Source organism: Protopterus annectens, chromosome 6.part1, assembly GCF_019279795.1.
Source record: "Protopterus annectens isolate FY-2018-M chromosome 6.part1, PAN1.0, whole genome shotgun sequence".
NCBI classification, from domain to species: Eukaryota; Metazoa; Chordata; order Ceratodontiformes; family Protopteridae; genus Protopterus; species Protopterus annectens.
Window position 1 is genome coordinate 438,932,377 of NC_056738.1, and position 24,386 is coordinate 438,956,762.

The 24,386-nt window shown below is 41.0% G+C and overlaps 1 protein-coding gene across 1 annotated transcript in view; it reads left to right on the forward strand.

Annotated features, from left to right (window-relative positions):
* The window catches only part of DES (desmin), a 164,978-nt gene that overhangs the window by 54,537 nt on the left and 86,055 nt on the right, over positions 1 to 24,386 (forward strand). The window contains exon 3 of the mRNA XM_044075870.1: positions 5,236 to 5,331. Coding sequence (XP_043931805.1) covers positions 5,236 to 5,331 — 96 coding nt within the window. The remainder of the gene's footprint in view (positions 1 to 5,235; positions 5,332 to 24,386) is intronic.

A 24,386-nucleotide genomic window follows, 5' to 3' on the forward strand; every position in this document is an offset into this window, starting at 1 on the left:
AGACATTCCTGGATAGATTTATTTAAATACTAGAGCTGTTTTCCTCTTTACTTAGTAAGGAAAGTTGAGTGATGTAGCAATTTATAGAATATCTAGTGCTTACAATGAGTTCTAAGCAAGTGCTGAACTCAAAGAATCAAGTTTGAGTGCTAAAACTGGAAAACTGGCTAGTTCTAAGGGAAAATTTGAAGATCAGATTTTCTGTAGCCTGTAATAATTTAACCCTAGCTAAGCGGCAATGCCCAAAGCGCAAACCCACGCAAACATGGGTTTTTAAGCCAGAAAGTTGAAAGGGATAGAAAGTAGCCCTAAACGGCCAATGGGGTACAATTCCTGAGCTGGAAACCACTCCTCTAGCGACAGATAGGCAGCTCAATGCTTAGCACTCTCACTGATAAGCAGAAAAACTTCCCTCTACCACAGCAAAGTCTGGACAATTCAGAAACACAAAAATAAAGTCCTGAAACCAGCAAATTTGGGATCCAGACTATTCTAGTATAGAAAAAGGTGGGAAATGAGCAGATAGTAATTTTTTTTGTTTTTTTTTTAATTTTGTTAAGGTTAAATTAAGCAGAAAAATGCAATTAAACAGTAAATAAGTAGAGAAAAGTTTATCACACTTGAGTGTGTAGCCTACAACAGTAAATGCAGTTTAAACTTTGAATTTGAGCAGAAACCAAGTGCACAGACAGTAAAATGATTTAAACAGTAAAATGCAATAGAAATAGTAGCAAGACTACTTTAAATGGCTTTTAGAAGTGTGGTTAGCAAAAACAGTCAAGAAAAGCCAAAAAGGTACTTATAATCAGCAAAAAAGTTTCTCTTTCTCATTTCTGGTGCTGTGGTAGTCTGCAGGATGCTCAAACAGGATCCGCTGTTCAAACCCATGCAAACACGGGTTTTTAAGCCAGAAAGTTGAAAGGGATAGAAAGCAGCCCCAAATGGCCAATGAGGTACAATTCCTGAGCTGGAAACCACTTCTCTAGTGACAGATAGGCCGCTCAATGTTTAGCACTCCCACTAATAAGCAGAGACTTCCCTCTACCACAGCAAGGGATTGCTACACTCTGGGTAGGTTCACTGACAGGATTCAGCTTGGAAATGGATGACATGATGGCAAGAAGGCGGGCTGGGCATCCTCTGTATCCATTAGACAAGATGGAAGTCAGTGTAGCAAAGCCACTTGGCTTGGGATCCTGAGTCTATTACTCAGGAGGAGGAGAGACTAGAAATGGTGTGGGAATTGTCATAAGGGACAGGCTTCAGAAGACAGTGAAGGATATCTTCTGAATTACTGGTAGATTCATGGCAGTCAGACTCCAGTGTAAGGAAAGGGCACTATTCATTATATCAGCCTATGCCTCACAGCAGAGTTGTGATAGTGAGTAAAAGAAAGCATTTAGACAGCAGTTGCAGTGCCTACTACATGATTTAGGACAAAGTGAATGGATATTAACAATCAGTGACATATTGGGACAGACAGAACAGGATATGAGGACTGTCTGGGCCCACATGGATGAGGCAATAGAAACAAACAAGGAGAGGTCATTCTTGACTTCTGGTAAATGGCTTGATGGTGGCCAACACATGTTTTAGCAAGAGAGACAGTCACAAGATCACATACAGGAGTATCCAACATGCAGCTCAGGTAGACTTCCTCCTAATAAGGAAAGAGCATTAGGGTAGATTCACTGATTGCAGATTTATACCCAGTAAAATAGTCAACAAACAACATAAACCACAATAAGCTGCAAGTAGTGATCAAGTAAGGCGCTAAGATCAAGACAGACTAGGCTAAAGACCTGGAAGTTGACATGTTAGAAAGCACAAGTGTTCAAGGAATTATTGAGGACTCTAGCACATTAGGAAGAAAAGCAAATAGGTGGAACTGAAGAAAAATGGCAGCACCTCAAAACAGCACGTGGAAAGACTACACAGCAGTGGTGTGACTGATCCAGGTATGGAACAAGGTACATAAGGAAAGCTGGTGGTGGAATGCAGAAGTCCAGGAAGTCATCAATAGAAATATGGAGTACAGGAAAAAGCAGGAGATAGAAAATATGGATCAGACTAAGATGGAATATTGTTTGGATAACATTAAAAGAATAGCTGCAATAGCAAAGAACAAGGCATCAGAGTCACTCTACCAGCTTCTGGAATGTGACTCATTAGATGGCACAAAGAAACTATCAGGTTGCAAGGCAAAGACAGAAAGATAAAGACGATAGTCAGACAGCCTTCATAAGGGATGCCAGCAACTACCTGCTCACCAGCCCACATGAAATCAAAAGCAGACGGAAGGAGTATTTCCAGCAGCTTCTGAATGAAGAAAACCGCACAGAAGCTGCACTGCCTCAGATACTGCATATGATAAAAGAAGAGGAGGAGCCCACCATAGAAGAAGCAAGAGAAGTACTAAGGTAAATGAGGGCAGGGAAAGCAGCAGGTCAGATGGGGTCACAGCAGATGGGATCAAGATGCTGGGTGAGACAGGAGAAATGGTTCCTGAGAGTACTCACAGGAGTATGGAGCGAGAAGTATCCCGTATGACATACCACTTCTAGTGTACAAGAAATAATGGGGATATCCATAACTGTGGGCAGTACAGAGGTATCAGACTCCTGCCACATTGCATGGAAGTTTTGGAGAGAGTGCTGATGAATGAATGCACAGAGTAGTAGAAGGTAAGATGGGAGGTGAGCAGTTTGGTTTCAGATCATGATGCGGCACAACCTCCCTAGAGAGTACTCTGTCAGAAATATTGAGTGACCATATAGCTGTAATTAAGGATAAGATTTTTTCAGCTGGGACACAGGATCTGGATTGCCTAGAGACAGTAAGGTCTTATTAAGTTTAATTATGTTGGCTTCCAAAAAAGCAATTACTAAAAAATGGAAATCAAAGTCTAAACCAACTCTATTTCAAGTATTGAATATTGTAAAAGAGATAAAAGAACTGGAAGAGGGATCTTTAGAAAAAGGAATGAGCAGATTAATAGAAGTAAATGAAAACTGTGGGACCAATACATGCAGAATAATGTTCAGGAGGAGGAGGAGTGAGGTTTAAGGGAAAGCAGGAATTCAACAATTTGTCATTTCGGACTGTTGATAATTACAAAGAAAAAATGTGTGATTCATATATATTATATGTAAGTATAAAAAAGTTAACATGATTTGCTTTCTTTTCTACTAATTTACGTTTGCCTATGTCTTATGCGATAGCTTAATAAAGGTTTTCAAAAAAAAAACAAAAGGCTGCAGCACAACCAAACTGATGTTTGCAGTGGGACAGACAGTTGAGAAGAAGCTCGTTATGTGGAAAGAGTGAAACTGGTCATTCCTAGACTTAGAGAGGCATATGACAAGGTTCCAAGCACGATGATTTGGGCAGTCATGTATTTGTTTGAGGTTCCAAAAACACTGATAGAATTGGTATCCCTCAGTATGACCTCTGAAGTCATCTATTGAAACAGTAATCTCTAGAAAAATCACTACAATAAATTATATTAGTCCACCTTTCACTATACCACATGGTAGACTTGTTTCCATAAAATCATGTCTCGGTATATACAGTCAACAGAAAAAAAACAATAATACCCAAGTATAAAATAATGGTAAAGAGTGTATGGATGAGATCAACAAAAACTGCACTTTCCCACAAAACATTAGCATGCATAACTGAAGAAACACTGGGGCATACTCATCCAAGCTGCCTCACTAAATACCTATCACTTCCTAAAGGTTTAAAAAACAAAGTCTTCAATACACTTCAGTTGCAGACCTTGATAAGATAAACCCTTTAACTCTGTTGCTTTCTACATAATCCATTTCTTTGCTTTATGTGTTCATAGTTGTCATAAAAGATGGCTACATCTGTTATTGTTGCCAGTTTAGTGACCTAGTCATTCCATATTCATTCATTCATTCTTTGTTAACCGAGTTAGTCCCAACTACACTAGTAGCCTCCCTTCAGGGGAGACCAGAGGTGGTATTTATATTGCTAGGGGAAATTTGGCCAGGGCATCACGGAATTTCCCCTGCTCTTTTTGATAGGTGCCATGGCATCTTTTATTTGAATCAAAGTTACCATCAGTTCAGGCATACGGGGCCCTCAATTTAACGTCTCATCCAAAGGATGATACAATCAGAAATGCAGCCCCCCCCCCCCCCCACACACACACACGCACACACACACATGCTGCACTGTGTCAGATGTGGAATAGAAGTGTGCTTACCTGTTGTGTCAGTGACACTGCTGATGTGAAGCTATATCACACGTATTAGCTCTTCCAACTCCCAAAATGCTTCACCAGGAAAGGTATGGTGTTCACATCTTCACTCAAGCCAGTAATCTTCATAGTATCATGTTGTGACATATTTTCTATACTCACAGTTTTCTACACTATACTGCCCCTTTGTTCTTTCAGAGCTTATCTTCCTTCATGTAAACAGTTCATCTGCTATAGTGAGTATCCAGTATTTGTTTAGTAGCAACTCTTTCATTTAAGTTTTGTGTCTCCTATCACATCTCTGTCACATCTGAAATAATGCCATGCTGCTTGGAAAGTACACAGCTGAGTTTGTCCTTTAAAGTGGATGCAGTCTCCATTCTGAGTTACAAAATAGCAGCTGAAGAACTAAACATATTTTCTAGTGGTATTTTGCCTTTCTGCATCCAGCAAGTGCAAAATAAACAACTTTAAAACCTATGTCATACTATGTAGCATTTAAAAGGGAGATGAACAGTTATACAACATACTCTTCATACACTGTTCTGCTCAGTACACTGCAACTGGCTTTGGATCTATTTTTGGTTGTGCAATACACACACACAAACACACACACACACACACACACACACACACACACACACACACACACACACACACACACACTACCATATGTAGCATTTAATTTCTTGTAGTACTTTCAGCTTATTAGTATTTATTGATACTGTGAGAAATATATCCATGCTATTTTTTTATCTTATGTGACAAGTCTATAATCTAGAACAGACCATCATTCCACGAGAATAACATTGATTTTGGATGGAAAACTCACTGAGTAGATCACCTTTGAAATATTCCATTAGAAATGCCCTTCTCAGTCCCAATAATGTCTTTTTGTCTATTCTCTGAAGTTATTTTTACATGTACAAGCATGATCTAGATGTCTACTGTTTCTTGCAAGTTTCAGTCTGAATCTTACTGATTCAACACTATATTTCTCCCCCCAGGATGTTGATGCAGCAACCCTTGCCCGCATTGACCTTGAGAGACGGATTGAATCCCTGCAGGAGGAGATAGCTTTCCTGAAGAAGGTTCAAGAAGAGGTGAGTTACAAAATGATCTTTTCATATTCCAATGGCTGCATGCATCCTTATTTTACCATTTTTTCCTGTCAGGCAACTTCTAATCTGGTATACTTCTGGTAGTATATTCACCTTGCTGATGTCACTCACTCTAGCATATATACATTAAAATGAGAGATTTTAATAACAACATTGTCCTTATACCACTCAGGAATAGGCTAAAGGTACAATATTTAGCAGTGACAGCACTGACAGATCTGCCAAAACGGATCTTTTCATTGATGCCTCATTCGAACCATCCACATAAAATGGCTGCAGTTATAGCAATGTGTGTGCAGCGATAATATGTAAAATAGAAAACAAGAAATCAGTGTAATTCTTCCTGTCTGTTGGCTAGTGAGTCAAATAAACATCTGGAAGTACTGTTAATATATAAAGTGCTTTGATTTTCTATGTACATTCCAGAAAGGTGCTGCTTGTATGCTTATGATACTGCATGGAGTACAATGATAACTCACGAGTATTAGGAAAAAATAAACGTGTTTAGTGCTTCTCTAGCACAAGAGTGGAGCAATCAGAGATATGTATAAGAATTGTTACATATACCTCTAACATTGTTACAATCATGTCTCACACTACAGGCAAATAACTGACAGTATCAGCTAGCAAAGAACAGCAGCAAAAGTTAGAACACTTTTGTTTCTGCCTGCTATCTATGCCTGCCCATTGCTCCTCATTGTTTTTTTCTTGTTAATTACTGAAGATTATAGTCAGTTAAAAATGCCACAATTAGAATTTTACACATCTTATTGTTCAGAAAATATATCCATCCGTTCATCCATCACCCCAGAAAATGTATATTGATGCAAAAAGCTGTCATTGTATTAACTTTCAGATTTAAAAACTGCCTCTAGTTTTGCACCCACACAGAATTTTTAAGCAAATCAGGTGAAGGTTACACTGCTGACTGTCTGACAACACTTGCTTATGTGATGTACTGGCTTTCAAAGCCAGTAAAACACTCTGCACTTTTTTCTGTAATTAGTATTCATGGAGCAGATAAAGCACAGTACACTACAAAGAATTATGATTGGGTCTCTAATCATACTCCTTTATTATGTGTTCTCAACACAGGTGCCAAGATTTCTCCCTCTCGAGCTTCACTCTCGAGGTGAATTTCTTTGTATTCACTTTTTAACTTTTAGTCCTCTGTTAGAATTATTTTTATGTGTGTATTTACATACACATATTTATTAATTTTATTTACTGCTAATCAGCTAAATGATATGGTTCAAACACATTTTACAGTCACATCCCAGACCAATGGCAATACAAATATATTCAAGGTTGACACAGAATTAAAACTAAGTTAGCTCTTCAGAGAGCATTGTAATATGATCAGTCAAAATCAGACAGTTGGTTATGATAAAATTTGAGCTAAATCTATAGGTTCATAGGTTCATAGGTTCGTACTAGGCTATCTGCCCTAGGGCATTTATAAGCCTAGCCAGAGTGTGTGTGGCTTTCGGCACCCCTTGGGATGAGAATACTACTCCCATTTATGGTTTAGTTTACTGTGCCTCTGTCTAGTAGTGACACAGAGATGACCCCCGGGGTAAACCTACGATCTCCCATCCACTCGTCAAGATTTCTCTTGAAAAGAGTTAGTGAGGGGCTCTGCCTAACATGGACTGGGATTCTGTTCCAGAGTGTAGGGAGCCTCTGGGTTATGAATCTGTCCCTCCAGCACGTCCTATTTATTTCTGTGTTGAGGTTCAAATCTCTTGCTCTCGTGGCTCTGATGGATTTGGATTTTCTGAGGTGGAGCATGTCCATTAATTCCGGATTGGACATGGCCTTGTACGTCAGGCATAGATCACCTCTGAGTAGGCGGTATGCGACTGAATAGAGCTGGAGTTTCTTCAGCCGGGCACATATGACATATGTTTGAGACCCTTTATCCTCTTGGTGAGGAACTTTTGGGGCCTTTCCAACTGCTGCAGGTGTCGGGTAAGATACATCCCAAATGGGGCATTGTACTCAATCATGGGCCTGATAAGAGAAGAGTACAGGGGCACAATGACCTCTCTTGATCTAGATGTGAATCCCTTCATGATAAGGTGGGCAATATAGAAGGTCTCCCTAACCACCTTGGCAATGTGAGTGTCAAATGAGAGGTTACTGTCAACTTGGGTCCCTAGGTCCCTGATTACCTCTTCCGTACTTAATGGATTACCACCTATGTGGTAATTTGTGGGTACCTTGTTTTTTCCAAAGGGTATGACTATACATTTTTGGCGTTCAGTTTAAGGCCATGGCTCTGGCACCAATTATCCGTTTCTATGAGGCCTCTCTGAAGGATGCTTGTGTCCGCTGGAGTATCAATTATGGCGCCCAGTTTGCAGTCATCTGCAAACTTTGTCAGCCACAATCCTCCTATGTTTGCTTGCACCTCGGCAAAATAAATGCCGAACAAGAGGGGTCCCAGGACTGAGCCCTGTGGGACACCACTTGTGACTGGCTTAGAGTCTGACATGGCTCCAGCAATTCTGACCTTGTGGGTTCTGTCCTTGAGCCAGTTTGCAACCCATCTTGTGACATATGGGTTTACATTTAAGCTGGTGAGTTTGTCTATGATGCCCGAGTGGGGTATTGTGTCGAAGGCTTTTGCAAGGTCAAGGTAGGTTGTGTGAACTGCCTTACCCTCATCAATAGCCTTAGTGACTGTTTCAAAAAAGTCAACCAAGTTCAAAAGGCAGGATCTGCCCTTGACAAAGCCAAATTGGGTAGGATCCAATGTCTGTAGGTCCCCAATGTCTTTGTTTATGAGTTCCATAATGATCCTTTCCATAGCTTTGCAGACCAGGCTCGTCAAGCTTATGGGGCGGTAATTTCCAGGGTCCGTAGAAGCACCACCTTTGTGGAGTGGGACCACTGTTGCTGTACGCCACTCTTTGGGTACATATCCTGTAGTAAGGCTAAGATTAAACAGCAGCCTTATGTGTGGGTTTAGTTCCTCTTGGAGTTCATGTAACACGCAGCCCGGGACACCGTCCGGTCCCATTGATGCTGTGTTTTAGCTTTGGCGAGGGCGGCTCTCACCTGGGCATCTGAGATGTTAGGGAGGCTACACTCTGCTGGGATAGATATTTCTCCTTTTGGGGGGGAGGGGGCGGAGAAATTTGCACTGAACCTGTCTGCCAGAATGTTGGCAATGTCTGTGGGTTCAGTGTATTTTGTGTCATTTTGGACTAACTCTGAGCATATCTGGGAGTTTCCACCCAGGTTTCTATCATAGCTAAAGAAGGCCTTGTGATTGTCTTTTGTGTCTTTTGCGATTTTTCTCTCAAAGTTGGCCTTGGATGATTTTATGAGTGATCGTAGTTTTTTGCTAGTACTGATCAGAGATGCCTTCCCTTTTAGGGATTTTGCTCTGTCATGTAGTAGCTTCCTCCTCCTGTTGTAAAGTTTGTTAATGGCTGGGGTCCACCAGACAGGGTGCCTGCCTTTGGGGGAATGGGTCTTGGTTTTATTAGGGATTGCATGATCCATGCATTCTTGAAGATGCCCGTAGAAGGCATTTATAAAGGATTCAGCGGTGTGGGTTGGGTTTCCATTGGACCAGGGGCCTTGAAGGATACCACTTCAGTCTTAAGAAGTGTAAAGTCGGCTTTTGAGAAGTTCTTCACTGTGGTCTTTTGTGCAGGGGGTGGGGGCGGGATGTGGATTTCCAGTGAGATTAATTTATGGTCTAATCTCACCAATGAGGGGTATACTTCCGGTGTGGAGCATTTTGTCCCCATGTTTGTGATGATCAGGTCTAGTATATTATCTCCACTTGTGGGAGTGGTGACTAGTTGTTCCATTGCATTTGAGTTTATGAATTCTAGGAACCTTTGGGCTAGGGTGTTGGGGCTTGAGTAATGTTCCCAGTCTATGTTTGGGTAGTTGAAGTCTCCCAATATGATGGTATTTGGAGAGACATTCATACTCTCCAGTGTCTTCAGGAAGGCTGAGTGGGGTTCCTGAGTTTGAGAGGGTGGTCTGTAGCATGCTACAAACTGTAGGGCAGTTTTGCCTATGGTTAGTTGCACCTGGATGGTCTCCGATGCTTCGTGCATTGCCACTAACCTGGAGGCGTGGGTATCTTTGATGAATATGGATACTCCCCCTCCTTTTGTGGTCCGGTCCAAGTTTTGGGGCCGGAAAGCATGATAGGAGGTAAAACCTGGTAGTGCTGGGGTGCTCTCAGGAGCCTTGAACCAGGTTTCAGTCACTGCACTGACATCGATGTTCTCCATACTGAGGAGGGCTTCAAGAGCATGCATCTTGAGTTTTAGACTTCTGGCATTGAGCAGCATTACCCTTAGTTTTTTTTCACTTGTGTTTTCTAGGGAGGTGGATTTGTCTTTTGAGCCTTGCCTAAAAAAGGCACTATGGGGGTGGCAAGAGCCTTGGCCAATATCCGGAAGCCCAGAGGTGACAGGTGCAAGCCATCCCTTGCGAAGCAGCGTGGCTTGTCAAGCATGTCATCCCAAGCAGACAGACATTGGATCCCCTTAGAATGACACCAGTAATTAAGCCAATTGTTAAAGCTGATCATTTTGTCTTTGTACTGTGGCATCATTCTTGGTGAGGGTAAGATGCTGCTCAGGGTCAGGGTCATACCGGCCTGGGCTACATAATCAGAGAGCTCCTCTATGTCTCTTTTCATGTAGTCCAGGGAGGTACGTCTCAGGTCATTCACACCGGCATGGACAATGACTGAGTCATATTTGTACTTGCTTTGGAGTGACCTGAGTGCTTGTGTTATGTGGCGGATTCTAGTGCCCGACAGGCAGCTTACTGTAACCTTTTCCTTGTTCAGTCTGGTGAGCAGGACGTCAGTGTGTCTGACTATGGAGTCACCTATTACAAGTGTATCTGGCATGTTGTTTGGCCTTAAGGGCTGTGACTGTTTAGCACACTGACTTTGTGAACTATGTGTTGCATGTGCTATGTCCTGAGGTAGTGGTCGCTTGGGTGTCTGCTTTGGAGGCCTCTGTTGTTTTGGTAGATTTTTAATCAGAGCCTCCGAGTATGTTTTTGTGTGTTTATGTGTTTGGTTTGCAGTTGTGATAGGTCTATGTGAGACTGGGTTTGTGGTGTGCGTGGTTACCTTCTCCTCCTGACTGGTTTTGCCAGTACTGAGTTGAGAGAGCTCAGCCTCCAGTTTGGCTATATAGTTGCATCTCTCACATATATTTGTATTTGTTGGGAGGAGGAGAGGGTTGTCTGTGTACATGAGGCAATTGTAACATTGCCTCAAGATTCCCAGATTCACCAGCTGAACAGGAGAGGACGCCAGCAACTGACCCTTCGACATGCTAGAATAGTGTAAAGGATTGCTGTGTAACTGAGTCAGAAAGGATGTATAGGGAAATGGGTACTCAAGGGGATTTAGGTGAACGAAGTACTTTCTTTTTGTTTAAGAGTGCTTTACCTGTATAAAAATGCTTTAGGAGCAAATGCTGGGCTTTTCAGATAGAGAATAGACTGTTTAGATTGCAAGTAGAGCAGTTCTAAGGGAAAAATTGAAGAGCAGACTTTGCAGAGCCAGAAATAGTTTAAACTTGATTAACCGGCGCTGCCCGATGCTGCTCTATGAGCAACTTCGCGCAAAAGCGCACTAAAGCGGGCTTTATAGCAGGGGGTTGAAAAGAGCTAGGAAATGGCCCAAAACGGCCAATAAAATACAAGTTGCTGGGCTGGAACCACTCCTTTAGGGACAAATAGGCTGCTCAGTGCTCCCCACTCCCACTGGTGAACAAAGAAGCTTCCTCTTATCCAAATAAGGATATGGACAACACAGGAACTATGACACAGCTCAGGGATCAGCAAAATCTGAAGACTGGACTATTCTAGTTCAGTAAAGGTGGGAAAACAAGGATATTTTTTTTTTTTTGTTTCAAACAGACAAAAAGATACAGTAACAAACAATAAATGCTTTAAATCGGCTAGCGCACTTGAGTGTGTTAACCTAACAGTTAAATTAAGCAAAAAACAAACTTTTTAAAGTGCAAACAGTTCAGAAGCAAACACAAATACAGTAGATCAACTTGCAGAGCTAGTTTAGTAATATGAAAATGCTTTTAGGCGAAATACAGTCGAAATACAGCAGTCAAAAAAGAAAGCCAGAAAAATACTTATAAATCAAAGGAAAGTCACTCTTTCACTCTCTGCTGCTTGTAGAACTCTGCAGGACACCACGAGGAGATGTGCTGAGTTGTATACAAGCACAAAAGCGTGCTAAAGCGAGCTTTATAGCAGGGGGTTGAAAAGAGCTAGGAAATGGCCCAAAACGGCCGATAAACTACAAGTTGCTGGGCTGGAACCACTCCTTTAGGTACAAATAGGCTGCTCAGTGCTCCCCACTCCCACTGGTGAACAAAGAAGCTTCCTCTTATCCAAATAAGGATATGGACAACACAGGAACTATGACACAGCCCAGGGTTCAGCAAAATCTGAAGACTGGACTATTCTAGTTCAGTAAAGGTGGGAAAACAAGGATATATATATATATATTTTTTGTTTCAAACAGACAAAAAGATACAGTAACAAACAATAAATGCTTTAAATCGGCTAGCGCACTTGAGTGTGTTAGCCTAACAGTTAAATTAAGCAAAAAACAAACTTTTTAAAGTGCAAACAGTTCAGAAGCAAACACAAATACAGTAGATCAACTTGCAGAGCTAGTTTAGTAATATGAAAATGCTTTTAGGCGAAATACAGTCGAAATAAAGCAGTCAAAAAAGAAAGCCAGAAACATACATGCAGACTTTACAGGGTCAGGCTAAAACATGTTTATATGTTACCTTTACTCTAAGGAACGAGTTGGCATAATAGTTAAGGTCTTTGTCTCCCATGTACAAGATACAAGGTTCAATCCTGACCTCCTGCCAATGCCTGTATGGAGTGTACATGTGCTCCCTATGCCTATGTAAACTAGGGTTACCACCTGTCCCACTTTGCGAGGGACAGTCCCTCTTTGGGCAGTTGTGTCCTGAAAAAATGGCAAATGTGCTGAGATTTTAGGACAAAAATATTTTCAGCATTTTCTTTAATAGTTGCATAAAACAGCTATTTTGTATCTGAAATATCTAAATGTTATAAGAAACAGAATAAGCAACTAAAATGCTACAAGAATAAGCTTTTATTTAGGCAAAAAAGTGAAGTTATGTCCTTTGTACTGGCCGTGGGTATGTTTTGCCCTGCAAAATCTGACATTTCTACAAAAAATGTCCCACTTTGGGCATTTGAAAAGGTGGCAACCCTAATGTAAACATGCTCAGTGTTTCTACCTCAGACTCACCCAAAATGCAGTTGTGGGCAGCAGTACTGACTCTAGATGGTGGCTATAGGGGAAGAGTTGTATAGACCAACTGCTGTGGTGCTCAGTATCCATAAGATAGGAGAACGTGGATCACAGACTGTATTGCTATGTCAGGGCTAGCCACTCAGTGGTGTAAAATATGAATCTAGATCATTCTGTCATGTTGACAAATGTTGCCAAATGGGCATGGGTATTTGCTGATGATAAGTGGGCTGAGGACTTGGTCTACTATGACAGGGACCCATGCTAATGGCGGGATGGGTCTAGGTGTCCCTATTTGCCAGTGTGTGTCTGCCATAAATCCCAGCAGCCCTGGGTCAATAAGCTACTAGCCAGTCGGTGTCCAGTTGCTCGGGTTGGGTTACCTGAGATAGCTATGTTGAGTGAAAGATGGGCATAAAACTAATCAACCTGCCAAACACAAACTAAAAATTGCTACACTCAATGTGGCTTCACTGACAGGATGCAGTTTGGATGTGGATGGCATGATGGTAAGGAGGAGGCTGGACATACTATATATCCAGGAGACAAGATGGAAGTGCAGTATAACAAAGCCACTTGGCTTGGGAATCAGAGTGTCCTACTCAGGAGGAGGACAGACTAGAAATGGTATGGGAATTGTGATGAGGGAGAGGCTTCAAAAGACAGTAAGGGATGTCATCAGAATTAGTGATGAACTCAGGGCAATCAGACTCATTGTAAGGACAGGGTGCTAGTTATAATCTCAGCCTATGCTCTACAGCAGAATTCTGATAGTGAGGAAAACAGTGTATTCAGACAGCAGTTGCAAGACATACTAGATAAAGCTCCATGAAATGGTGCTGATAATGGGTGACCCAAATGTATATTTTGGGGTGGACAGAAGAGGATATGGAGACTGCCTGGATTCACATGGGTGGGGCAATAGGAATAAACCAGCAAGGCCATTCTAGACTTCTATCTGACAAATGGTTTGATGGTTACCAACACATGGTTCAGCAAGAGAGACAGTCATAAGATCCCATACAAGAGTGCCCAACATGCAACACAGGTAGACGTCCTCCAAGTAAGGAAAGGGCACTGGGGTGGGATCAGTGATTGCAAAGTCATCCCCAGTGAGACAGATGGCCCACAGCATAAACCACTGGTTGCCAAAATCAGCTGCAAGCAGTGGTCAGAGAAGGCTTTAAATTCAACAGAGAGTAGGCTGAAGACCTGGAAATTGACTGGAAAGAAAGCACAAGAGCTCAAAGTATAGCTCAAGGCTCTAGCACCTCAGGTAGAAGAGAAAATAGGTGGAGTTGAAAAAGAATGGCAGAGCTTCAAAATTGCATGTGTGATAGAACAGATATGTGGCTGAGCCAGTTATGGAAATAAGGTACATAAGAAAAGTCAGTGGTGAAATGCAGAAGTCCAGGAAGTCATCAAAAGAAAGGAGTACAAAGAAAAGTGAGGCATAGAAAAGATGGGAAAAGTTAGGAAGAAATACTAGTTGACTGATGAAGAGGCTATGAGAGGAGTTGCAATAGCAAAGAACAAGGCATTAGAGACATTCTGCCAGCTTGTGGAAAGTGACTCAGTAGACGGCACAGAGAAATTCTATTAGGTTGCAAGGCAAACACAGAAGGATAAAGAAGATAAGTCAGACATTCTTCCTAAGGGATACCAGCAGTAACTTGCTCACCAGTCCACAGAGCATCAAAGGCAGAGGGAAGGAGGACTTCCAGCAACTTCTGAATGAATAAAATCCCACAGAAGTTGTACTGCCCAAGACACAGCCTACAGTGAAAGAAGAGGAGCCCACCCTACAGGAAGTAAGGGCAGCACTAAGGAAAATGAAGTCAGGGAAAGCAGCAGGCTTAGATGAGGTCACAGCAGATATGATCAAGATGCTGGGTAAGATAAGGGAGAAATGGTGCCTCAGGGTACTCAAAGCAGTATGGAGAGAAAGAAGTACATCCAGATGACTGGAAAATCAGCATACTGGTTCCAGTGTTCAAAAGAAAAGGGGGTCGTTCACAGCTGTGGGCACTATAGAGGTATCAAACTCTTACCATACTGCATGAAAGTTCTGGAGAAGGTGACTGATAAATGAGCATGCAGAATAGCAGACAGTAAGACAGGAGATGAGTAGTTCATGTTCAGGATGCAGCACACCTGACCTAATGTTTGCGGTATGACAGATACCTGAGTAGAAAATAGAAACGAGGAAAGAATCCAAATGGGCATTCCTAGACTTTGAGAAAGCTTATGACAAGGTCCCAAGAAATCTGATTTAGGCAGTCCTGCAATGGTTCAGAGTCCCAGAAACACTGGTAGAATTAGTGCAGCCTATGTACAAGGACCTAATGACTCAAGTACAGACAGTGTTCGGTCTTACAGAGTGGTTCCCAGCGGGAGTGAGTGTGCATCAGGGTTCAGCTCTGAGCCCATTGATGTTCCTACTGGTGATAGCTTACCACAGCAAACACGTCATGGGGCACAAATCAGTAAAGCTGTATGCAGACAATGCTGCATTACAGGCAGACTCTGAGCAAGAACATCAGCAAATGATAGGGGAATGGAATGCAAAACTGAAGGCACTTGGGATGAAACTGAGTACAGATAAGATGATTGTAATGACAGCAACAGGGGAAATTGGAAGAAGATGAGAACTGAGATAGAAGAGAAAATAGTGGAACAGGTTAACAGGTTCAGGTATCTGGGAGGGATGGTTGAGGAGAAGGAAAGTCTGAATGAGGGGCTGCAGCCAACTGGCACAGAGAGCCAGGGATACTGTATGACAGAAGAATGCCAAAGAAGCTTGAAAAATAAGGTGTACAAAACAGTGGTGTGACCAGAACTACTGCATGGTACAGAAACCTGGGCAATAAAGACAGAGCAGTTGAGGAAGTTAGAGGTGATAGAGATGAAGGGCCTGAGACAGGTGGTAGGATACACACAGCAGGACAAATGAAGAAATGAGGACATGAGAACAGAAACCAAAGTATCTCCAATTATAGAGAAAGTCAAAGAGAACAGACTACAGTTGTTTGGGCACATGTGTAGTAAAACAGAAGGCAATCTGGTGAAGAAGATCTAAGACAGACAAGAAGAAGATGAAGAAAAGTACAGTTGTGTGCACTTACCATAAATGTTGATGTTCGAGTGTGTTCATTGTTGCAGTGCTTACAAAATGGAAAGTTCAACAACTCCAATACTGAAAAGAACAGGAACTTCCCAAAGAAACTCGTGCACGAAAGGATGTAAATTCTTTTCTTTTATTCCACAATCCTATAGCAGTTAAGCGCTTTCAACTGGAACCCAGTCTTCTTCAGAACAGTCAACAAGCACCATAACTTCCTTTTTATACATAAACCAATACAATCATTTTAAAAATTGCGCCAAAACATTTAAAGGTATAGTGCACATTCAGCAGCAATGACCATAAAAAATCAATATTTATAATCTTCCTAGATATTTGAATAAACCCATATCTAGTGTATACAATAATTATACTGTCAAACTATTAAACTATATAAAATATTTATAAAACATTTGTATATTTAAAATTATTTTTAAACATGTATGTAAACTATATATAGTATATAAAAACTAAAACTCTATTTCATATTCATACTACTATCAATATTGGAAGACTTGAGACTTTTTAATAAATCAATAAGTATATTACCAATACTATAATAACTCAATGACTTATACTAAGAGAGGACCAAGAAAGGTTTAATACTGATGGACTCGTTTAGTCCTGGGGGTCTAGTAGCGTCTAATATCTAGGAAGATTATAAATATTGATTTTTTATGGTCATTGCTGCTGAATGTGCACTATACCTTTAAATGTTTTGGCGCAATTTTTAAAATGATTGTATTGGTTTATGTATAAAAAGGAAGTTATGGTGCTTGTTGACTGTTCTGAAGAAGACTGGGTTCCAGTTGAAAGCGCTTAACTGCTATAGGATTGTGGAATAAAAGAAAAGAATTTACATCCTTTCGTGCACGAGTTTCTTTGGGAAGTTCCTGTGCTTACAAAATGGGTTATCTGGCTCCCGGTAGCCCACATTCGGCCAGAATACCAAAGTCCTTGGTATATGACATCGTCTGCCTTCGGTTTAGGCCTGATGTCAGGATGTCAGGTACAAAAGAAGGTAAAAAGTAAAAAATGCACCAAGATAACACACAGCAAATGTTTAATCACAGCAAAGTACAAAGTGGTAAGCGCTTTCACAACCAAAGTTGCTTCATCAGACACCACAGTAAAAAATGCACAGGTTTAAATAGAGATTCTAAAATGCCAATTAATCAATAAAAATCACACAATGATTAAGTAGCAGTGAAAAACAATAAGCCTCATGCTCAAACTAAAAAAAGCATTGCTTAAAAACATTGCTTAAAAACATTGTACAAGAAGGAATCAAATACTATACATGAGAAAGCACTTAAAAAACTTATAAAATCATTATAAAACATGGGAAAATACTAGGCAGGAAAAAGTTAAATAGAATACTTGGAAACTAATAGTTAAATACATTAGACTAATTTTGAAAGAACTTAGCTAATCTTAATGCTTGAGATGTCTAGCCTTTAAAAAGGGACCAAGGAAGTAGTAGCATTCAAACCAGGATACTTTTCAGCATTAAGTTTCAAAATCCACTTCTGTTCATGTCCCTCTGTGACATTCTCAATGTCACCACCTCTGGGGTTTCTATGAATATGTTGTAGAACAAAGAACTTAAAGGAATGAGAACGGCCATTGGACATAACATGATTGGCTAGAGCATTTGATGGTTTATTATTACTAATATCTCTTAGGTGGTCTAGAATCGATCTTTAAGCATTCTATTTGTTTTCCTACATAAAAGCAGGACATTGTACACAAAAACAATAATAGACCACATCTGTAGATCTGCAATCAGTGTATTGATTAGTGTACAAAGAAAATTTCCTAGTAGGATGTACATATTTATTCTTGCTATATATAAATTGACAAGCACTGCAATTCCTGCATGGAAAAGTACCATGCCGATTGGATCTGATAATAGTTCTAGATAATTCACCATGACATAGATGTTGTTTAAGGGATTTATTATTTCTAAAACTAAAAATAGGAGAATGTCCAACCTTGTCTACCAGTCCAGGCACTTCTTGTAGCAAATACCAATGCTTTTTGACTACATCTAAGTATTGATTGATGTTACTGGAAAACTGAAACACCACTCTAAAATCATTACTAGTTCTGTTAGTATATCTTGTATTGTCAACAGCATCACCAGCATTAAAATAAGGTTTACATCTAGTGCTTCTCAGCTTCCAGGCATTAGAGATAGTCTGTTCAATGTCTGCAAGCAGTATCCCTATGTAAAAATTCTGTTTTTAAATTAGATAGGGCAACTACTGCATCTTCATCTCTGCTATGCAGTCGCAGTGTTCTAAAACCTGACCCTTGAGCACGTTCCTAGGAATGTGTCTAAGGTGCATACTAGATTTGTACAAAAGAGTATTTTTTCTAGTGGGTTTAAAATAAATATTACTGCAAAGACTATTTAAAACAGATTTACTAATCTGCACATCAAGGAAACTGATGTCAGTGTTGGAACTATGGTAAGTGAACCTTAAAAAATCAGTAGTTGAATGCAAATATTCCACAAACTGTGCCAAATCAATACCAGAGCCTCTCCACAGCATAAACATGTCATCTACAAAGCGGACATACCAAAGTATTTGTCCAAAGAATGGATTATTGTTTGACAACACATTTTGCTCTTCCCAGCTGACCAAAGCCAAGTTGGCGTAGCTATTTGCACATGCAGTGCCCATGGCCACGCCAACTTTCTGCAAAAAGAATTGCTCCTGGAACATAACAATGTTGTTCTCTAGGATAATCTCTAAGAGACTACAAATCAACTGTATCTTAGTGTTGGTGAAACACTTATTCACATAAAGAAAATCCCTAACGCTGTCAACACCCCAGGTGTTAGGTATACTAGTGAATAAGGATTCAATGTCTAATGTAACAAGGACAAAATTCTCATTAACATCAACACTTTCCATTCTATCATAAAGCCTTTGTGAAACATCTTTGTATCCTTCAATATTGTATGGCAGTTTGCCAACAAACCATGCAAACATCCCTCTACATAAATAGATAGAGGTTCAGTACACCACCCAGTGCCTGAAACAATAGGACGCATGGGTGGAGATAACAAATTTTTGTGTATTTTTGGTAGGCCATATACCCTGGGAACAAGTGGTTTATACACATTAAAATACTTAAAAAGTGAATCATCTATTAAATTCGTGATTAGTAAATCAAAAATTAAAAAAGAAACTTTATCTATAATAGCGTTAACAGTAGGCTTGGAAATGCATTAATATGTATGCGTATCAAGTAAAAGTTTCTCCATTTGTGTGACATATAAATCCTTGTCCATTAACACTATACCGCCTCCTTTATCTGCCTGCTTAATAACTATTGAATGTATATTTTGTAATTCTTGCAGGGCTCTGTGTTCATCTACTGTCAAGTTATAAAATGACATACTAGTATCAGTTAAGTTGTTTAATTCTCTAAAAGCAATTTCACATACATCTATGAATCGTTGAATACCTGTTGGTAAAGCTGGAACAAAGGTACTAGGTTTTCTGTATATATTATGTCCTTTATTACCTGCAGTAGTATCTGTAGGAAACAAAACACTTCAGGGAAAGACTTCTGCCAAGTAGTCTTAAGTCCTTCAACATTTATGCTGGGTCGGCCCTCCTTGCAGGAATAAAGGATAAACCTTTATTAAGAACACTAAGCTGTTCACTATTTAACACAAAAGAAGAAATATTTATAACTAAGTCTGAGACTACATGCGTCTCTTTTTGGATTGATGAGTTATCACATCCATGTGCTGGCTCTTGAATGTCTTGCCGTTGTGTGTAAAGCTCTTTGTCCGAGCTCTGTACGGCAGGGCTGTTCTCAAAGTGTAGTCCCCCTTCTTTGTCTTGTCTAAAAAAACACTCGTTTCCTTGTTTAGTTCTTGCCCTTGAGTATTATTAACTACAGATACATTTGAAGTTGAAGGCATTACTGCTGATGCGTAAGTGGGACGCACATCATTAATAAACTTGTCAGTGGTAAAGGAAGTCTCCAAACTGCTAAAAGCAGTAAAAGAAGGTTGCATACCTGGTTCTGCTTGCATAGCGTTCGTAGATACGGGCGCCACAACTCCCCGATCGTCTGTAGTAGTAGGAACTGCCGAAGTAGCAGTAACAGGAATTTGCAAACCTGGTTCCACTTCTGTAGCATTTGTAGATACGGGCGCCATAACTCCCGATCATTCATAGAACCGGAAACAGGACCAGAGGAGCCAGTCGTGTTTCCCTGCGATGCAGTATTTGCATTAAAGGGACCATTACTTTGAATAGATGTAGTTTTAACTTCTTTCGGCCAAGAAAAGACATTGTTTCTTGCAAAGTCGGTTTTATCTCTATTAAGTTTAGATAACTTAATAGACTGCAGTTTCTTCTCATAAGCAACTATATTATCCTGTAGTTGACTCATTTTGTTGAATGTAATATCACAAGAAAAATTGTCAGTGATTTTTGTTTCAAGATCAATAATCTGTGCTTTTAAGTCAGCTTCAATAGGTGAAAAAAAGTCTATTAAAAGTTCCATATATTGAGAACTAAATTGTAAATTTAATTCTTGCCATTTACGTAGCAGGACTGGATATGTATCACCATAGGTGGGCATATTCAGAATTCTTAAGCCTCGTGGAATAATTTTGGCTTCCAACGAAGCTTGAAGATGTAACCTCTGCCATTGCAGTCTCTTGTATTTATACATCATATTTTCTAGATTCTTATATTGCTGAAAAAATTCTGGTAAACGTTGTTGATTAGCAAAAGTTTCATCCATACCAGCTTGTATAACAGTATTCAACAACGGATTCACAGGAATGTCTAGAATCCTTAGGAAACGGTGATGTTGTCCACTCACAGACTGCTCAGTTGTAGTATCTTCCATGGAGCTGTGTGTCCCTTCACAGAACAAAACCAAAAACAGAAAACCAAAGAAACTGTGTTGGGTAAAACCTTGGTGCAGAAATAAATCCAAATGAAAGGTAAAAAGTAAAAAATGCACCAAGATAACACACAGCAAATGTTTAATCACAACAAAGTACAAAGTGGTAAGCGCTTTCACAACCAAAGTTGCTTCATCAGACACCACAGTAAAAAATGCACAGGTTTAAATAGAGATTCTAAAATGCCAATTAATCAATAAAAATCACACAATGATTAAGTAACAGTGAAAAACAATGTCATTTCCTCAGTTTTTCTTGCAACTGTCAGGAGCCCCCCAAAAATGGTTAGACCAGGAAAATAAAATCCAGTCTGTGCCCTAGGAAAAAAGGGGGATGGAAGTGGGGGGGAACCAGGACTGCAACAGTGAATACACTCGAACATCTACATTTATGGTAAGTGTACACAACTGTACTATGTTCATCGTGTTTCACTGTTGCAGTCCTTACAAAATGGGTTGATTCCCAAAGCCCAGGAAAAAAAAAACAAAGGGAGGAGGAACACCCACTGTTTAAGGGTTGGTAAGGATGCCCTGCAACACTGCAGTGGCAAAACCAGCCCTGGACTTAGAAAACAAGGGTAAATTGTAATGTTTAGTGAAAGTGTGGACAGAAGTCCATGTAGTTGCTTCCAGTATGTCCCTAGTAGGTACACCTCTTAAGAAAGCTAATGAGGTAGCGGCTGCCCTAGTAGAATGGGTCCTAATACTCTGAGGAGGAATCTTGCCATGCTGTAAGTAACAAAAGTGAATACAATGAGCAATCCACTTAGTAATGGTTTGTTTTGAAATAGCTTTGCCCTGAGCTCCAGAAGCAAAACTGACCAACAAGTGATCTGACTTTCGAAAAGATTTAGTCCTGTCCAGGTAAAATCTAAGCTGTCGATGCACATCCAGGGAATGCACTAAAATTTCCCCTTTATTCTGAGGATTAGGAAAGAAGGTAGGCAGGTAGGCAGACTGGTTAAGAGACAGGCTAGAAGCCACCTTAGGCATAAAGGAAGGATTAGTTCGAAGAGAAACCCGATCCACATGGAAAATGATAAAAGGCTCTACTGCCATTAAGGTCTGCAGCTCAGAAACTCTTCCATCTGAAGCAATAGCCAAAAGAAAGGCAGTTTTCCAGGAGAGAAACTTCAGGTCAGCTGAGGCAGATGGTTCAAAAGGAAGCAGAGTAAGTTTCTCAAGTACAAAATTGAGATCCCAAGCGGGAGTAGATGTCCTTCTAGGAGGCTTTAAATTGCTAGCTCCCCTGAGGAACTGTTTCATCGAGTAAGGAACAATGAGCAGAAATAGCTGAAGCATGGATTTTGATAGAAGAAAAGGAAAGTCCACCATTAAGCAAGCCTGCCAGATGGTCAATAATGAGAGGAAGAGAAGGTTGAGAAGGGTCTTCCCCTCCAGTCTGCATCCAAATGGAGAATCTTTTCTACTTATCTGCGTAAGATTTCCTAGTGCTAGGCCTCCTGGCCTCACGCAGGACCTCAACCACTTGTTGGGAAAGGTTTAAATTATGAGCCAAGCTGCCAAATTTAGAGTCTGAAGATGAATTCTTCCCCCCTCCTGAACCAAGAGATCTGGTATCAGGGGAAGATGCCACAGCTGAGACTGGGAGAGATTGCGAAATAGTGGATACTGATGTTGTCTGGACCAGTCTGGAGCTATGATGATGGCCCTTGATTTTTCATCCCTTATCTTTAACAGCACTCTGGGAAGAAGAGGCAGAGGAGGGAATGCATAGATCAAGAGCTGTGTCCAGGGGAAGGACAAAGCATCCACTTTCCAAGCTTTGTTGTGATGATCCCTGGTGCAAAAGGTTGGAAGAAGGTGGTTGGTTGGAGATGAGGAGAGATCCACCTGGGGAGTGCCCCAATGCTGAATGATGTGATAGAAGATGGTCTTGTTTAGTTGCCACTTGTGAGGATGCAGGACCTGCCTGCTCAACCGGTCTGCCAAGGTGTTGAGCCTTCCTGGAAGAAACTGAGCTATCAGATGAATGCCCATGGAAGCTGCTATGGACCATAGTATCATGCTTTGTCTGCACAGGGGGTAAGAGTGCACCCCTCCCTACTTGCTTGATGTACCACATGATTGTGGTATTGTCTGTCCTGACTAAAAGAGTACCAGGAGAGAGAAGATGTTTGAAAGCCATTAAGGCCTGCTGGACTGCTATCAATTCCTTCAGATTTATGTGCAAATGAACCTGTTGACAGTTCCAAGTCCCCTGAATACGTCTGCCCTCTAGATGTGCTCCCCAAGCATAGTCCAAGGCATCTGTTGTGAGAGCCTGGCTGGCAGGAGGTGGACAGAAAGGCAGGCCTTTGTTCTGTGCACAGGCCATCACCCACCAAAGGAACTTCGTCTGCAGGCAGGGAATCAGAGGAAGTATCAAGTCTAAATCCCGAATGTGTTGACACCAAAGGTTTTTGAGGTACCATTATATCTTCCTCATATGCAGTCTGGCATATGGAATCAGCAGAATACATGAAGCCATGAATCCCAGGGCTTGCAGGAATTGCCTTGCAGAGAGCTGGGTCATGCTTGCCAAATTTTTGAAGTAATTCGAAAGATCCATTTGTTTCTCTTGAGGGAGGAATACCATCTGGGTGGCTGTGTTCAGGCTCGCTCTCAGGAATACAATCTCCCTGGTGAGTACCAATTTTGACTTATTTTCATTGATGGTGTAGCCCAAAGAGGTAAGAAGGTTCTTTACAAAGTCCAAATCCTTTAGAAGTTGCTCCGGAGAGTTTGCCTGCATAACACAATTGTCCAAGTAAGGGTAAATTTGAATGTTTCTTTGCCTGCAAAAAGCAATGACTGGTGCCAGGCATTTGGTAAAAACTCTGGGAGCAGTAGATAAGCCAAAGGGCAGTGCAGAGAATTGGAAGTGCCTGTTTCCCACCCTGAAGCGAAGGGACTGCCTGCAACTTTCCCTTATTGGGATGTGCAGATAAACTTCTTTGAGATCCAGTCACCAGCCAGGAATCCTTGGCCAGCATTGGCAGCAACTGACCTGAAACAAACTGAATTTGGGAATAACCAGAAATGTGTTTAGAATGGACAAATCCAGAATAGGGTGCCAGGTGCCCCTTTTTTTGGGAACCAGGAAAAGTCTTGAGTAGAAACCCTGGCCTATCTGTAGTGCAGGAACTGGCTCTATTGCTCCCAGGTTTAGTAAAGAAGAAACTTGTTTTTCTGCTTCTGCCCTTTGATTTGGGGGGTATCTGGGTATCCTTGGTGGACAGGGAAGGTGTGAAAGGAGAACTTGTAGCCTTGGGATACTATTTTGAGCACCCATTTGTCGTTTGTGATGGTGAACCAGACATTTGCAAACATGGTTAACCTTCCCCCCAAAGGAAACCCTGGGCCTGCAGAGGAAGGCAGGGGAAGGCTGGAGTCATTGGGAATGCTTGCTTTGGGAAGTTTGCTTAGAACTCCCTGATTTTGAAGAGGAAGCCTGCCAGTGCTTAGCCTTTTGAGGGGTGGAAGTCTGTCCCCTAGAAGACCTGTAACCCCTAGACCTAGTGTCACTCTTTTTACTAGGGTCAGGAAAAGTCCAGTTCTTAGAAGGGTAATGTCTACAAAAATGAGGAGGCTGAACTTGCAGAAAGTCCTTAACAGTTTGCATAGATTTGGCCTTATCCTCCAACTTTTTCAACA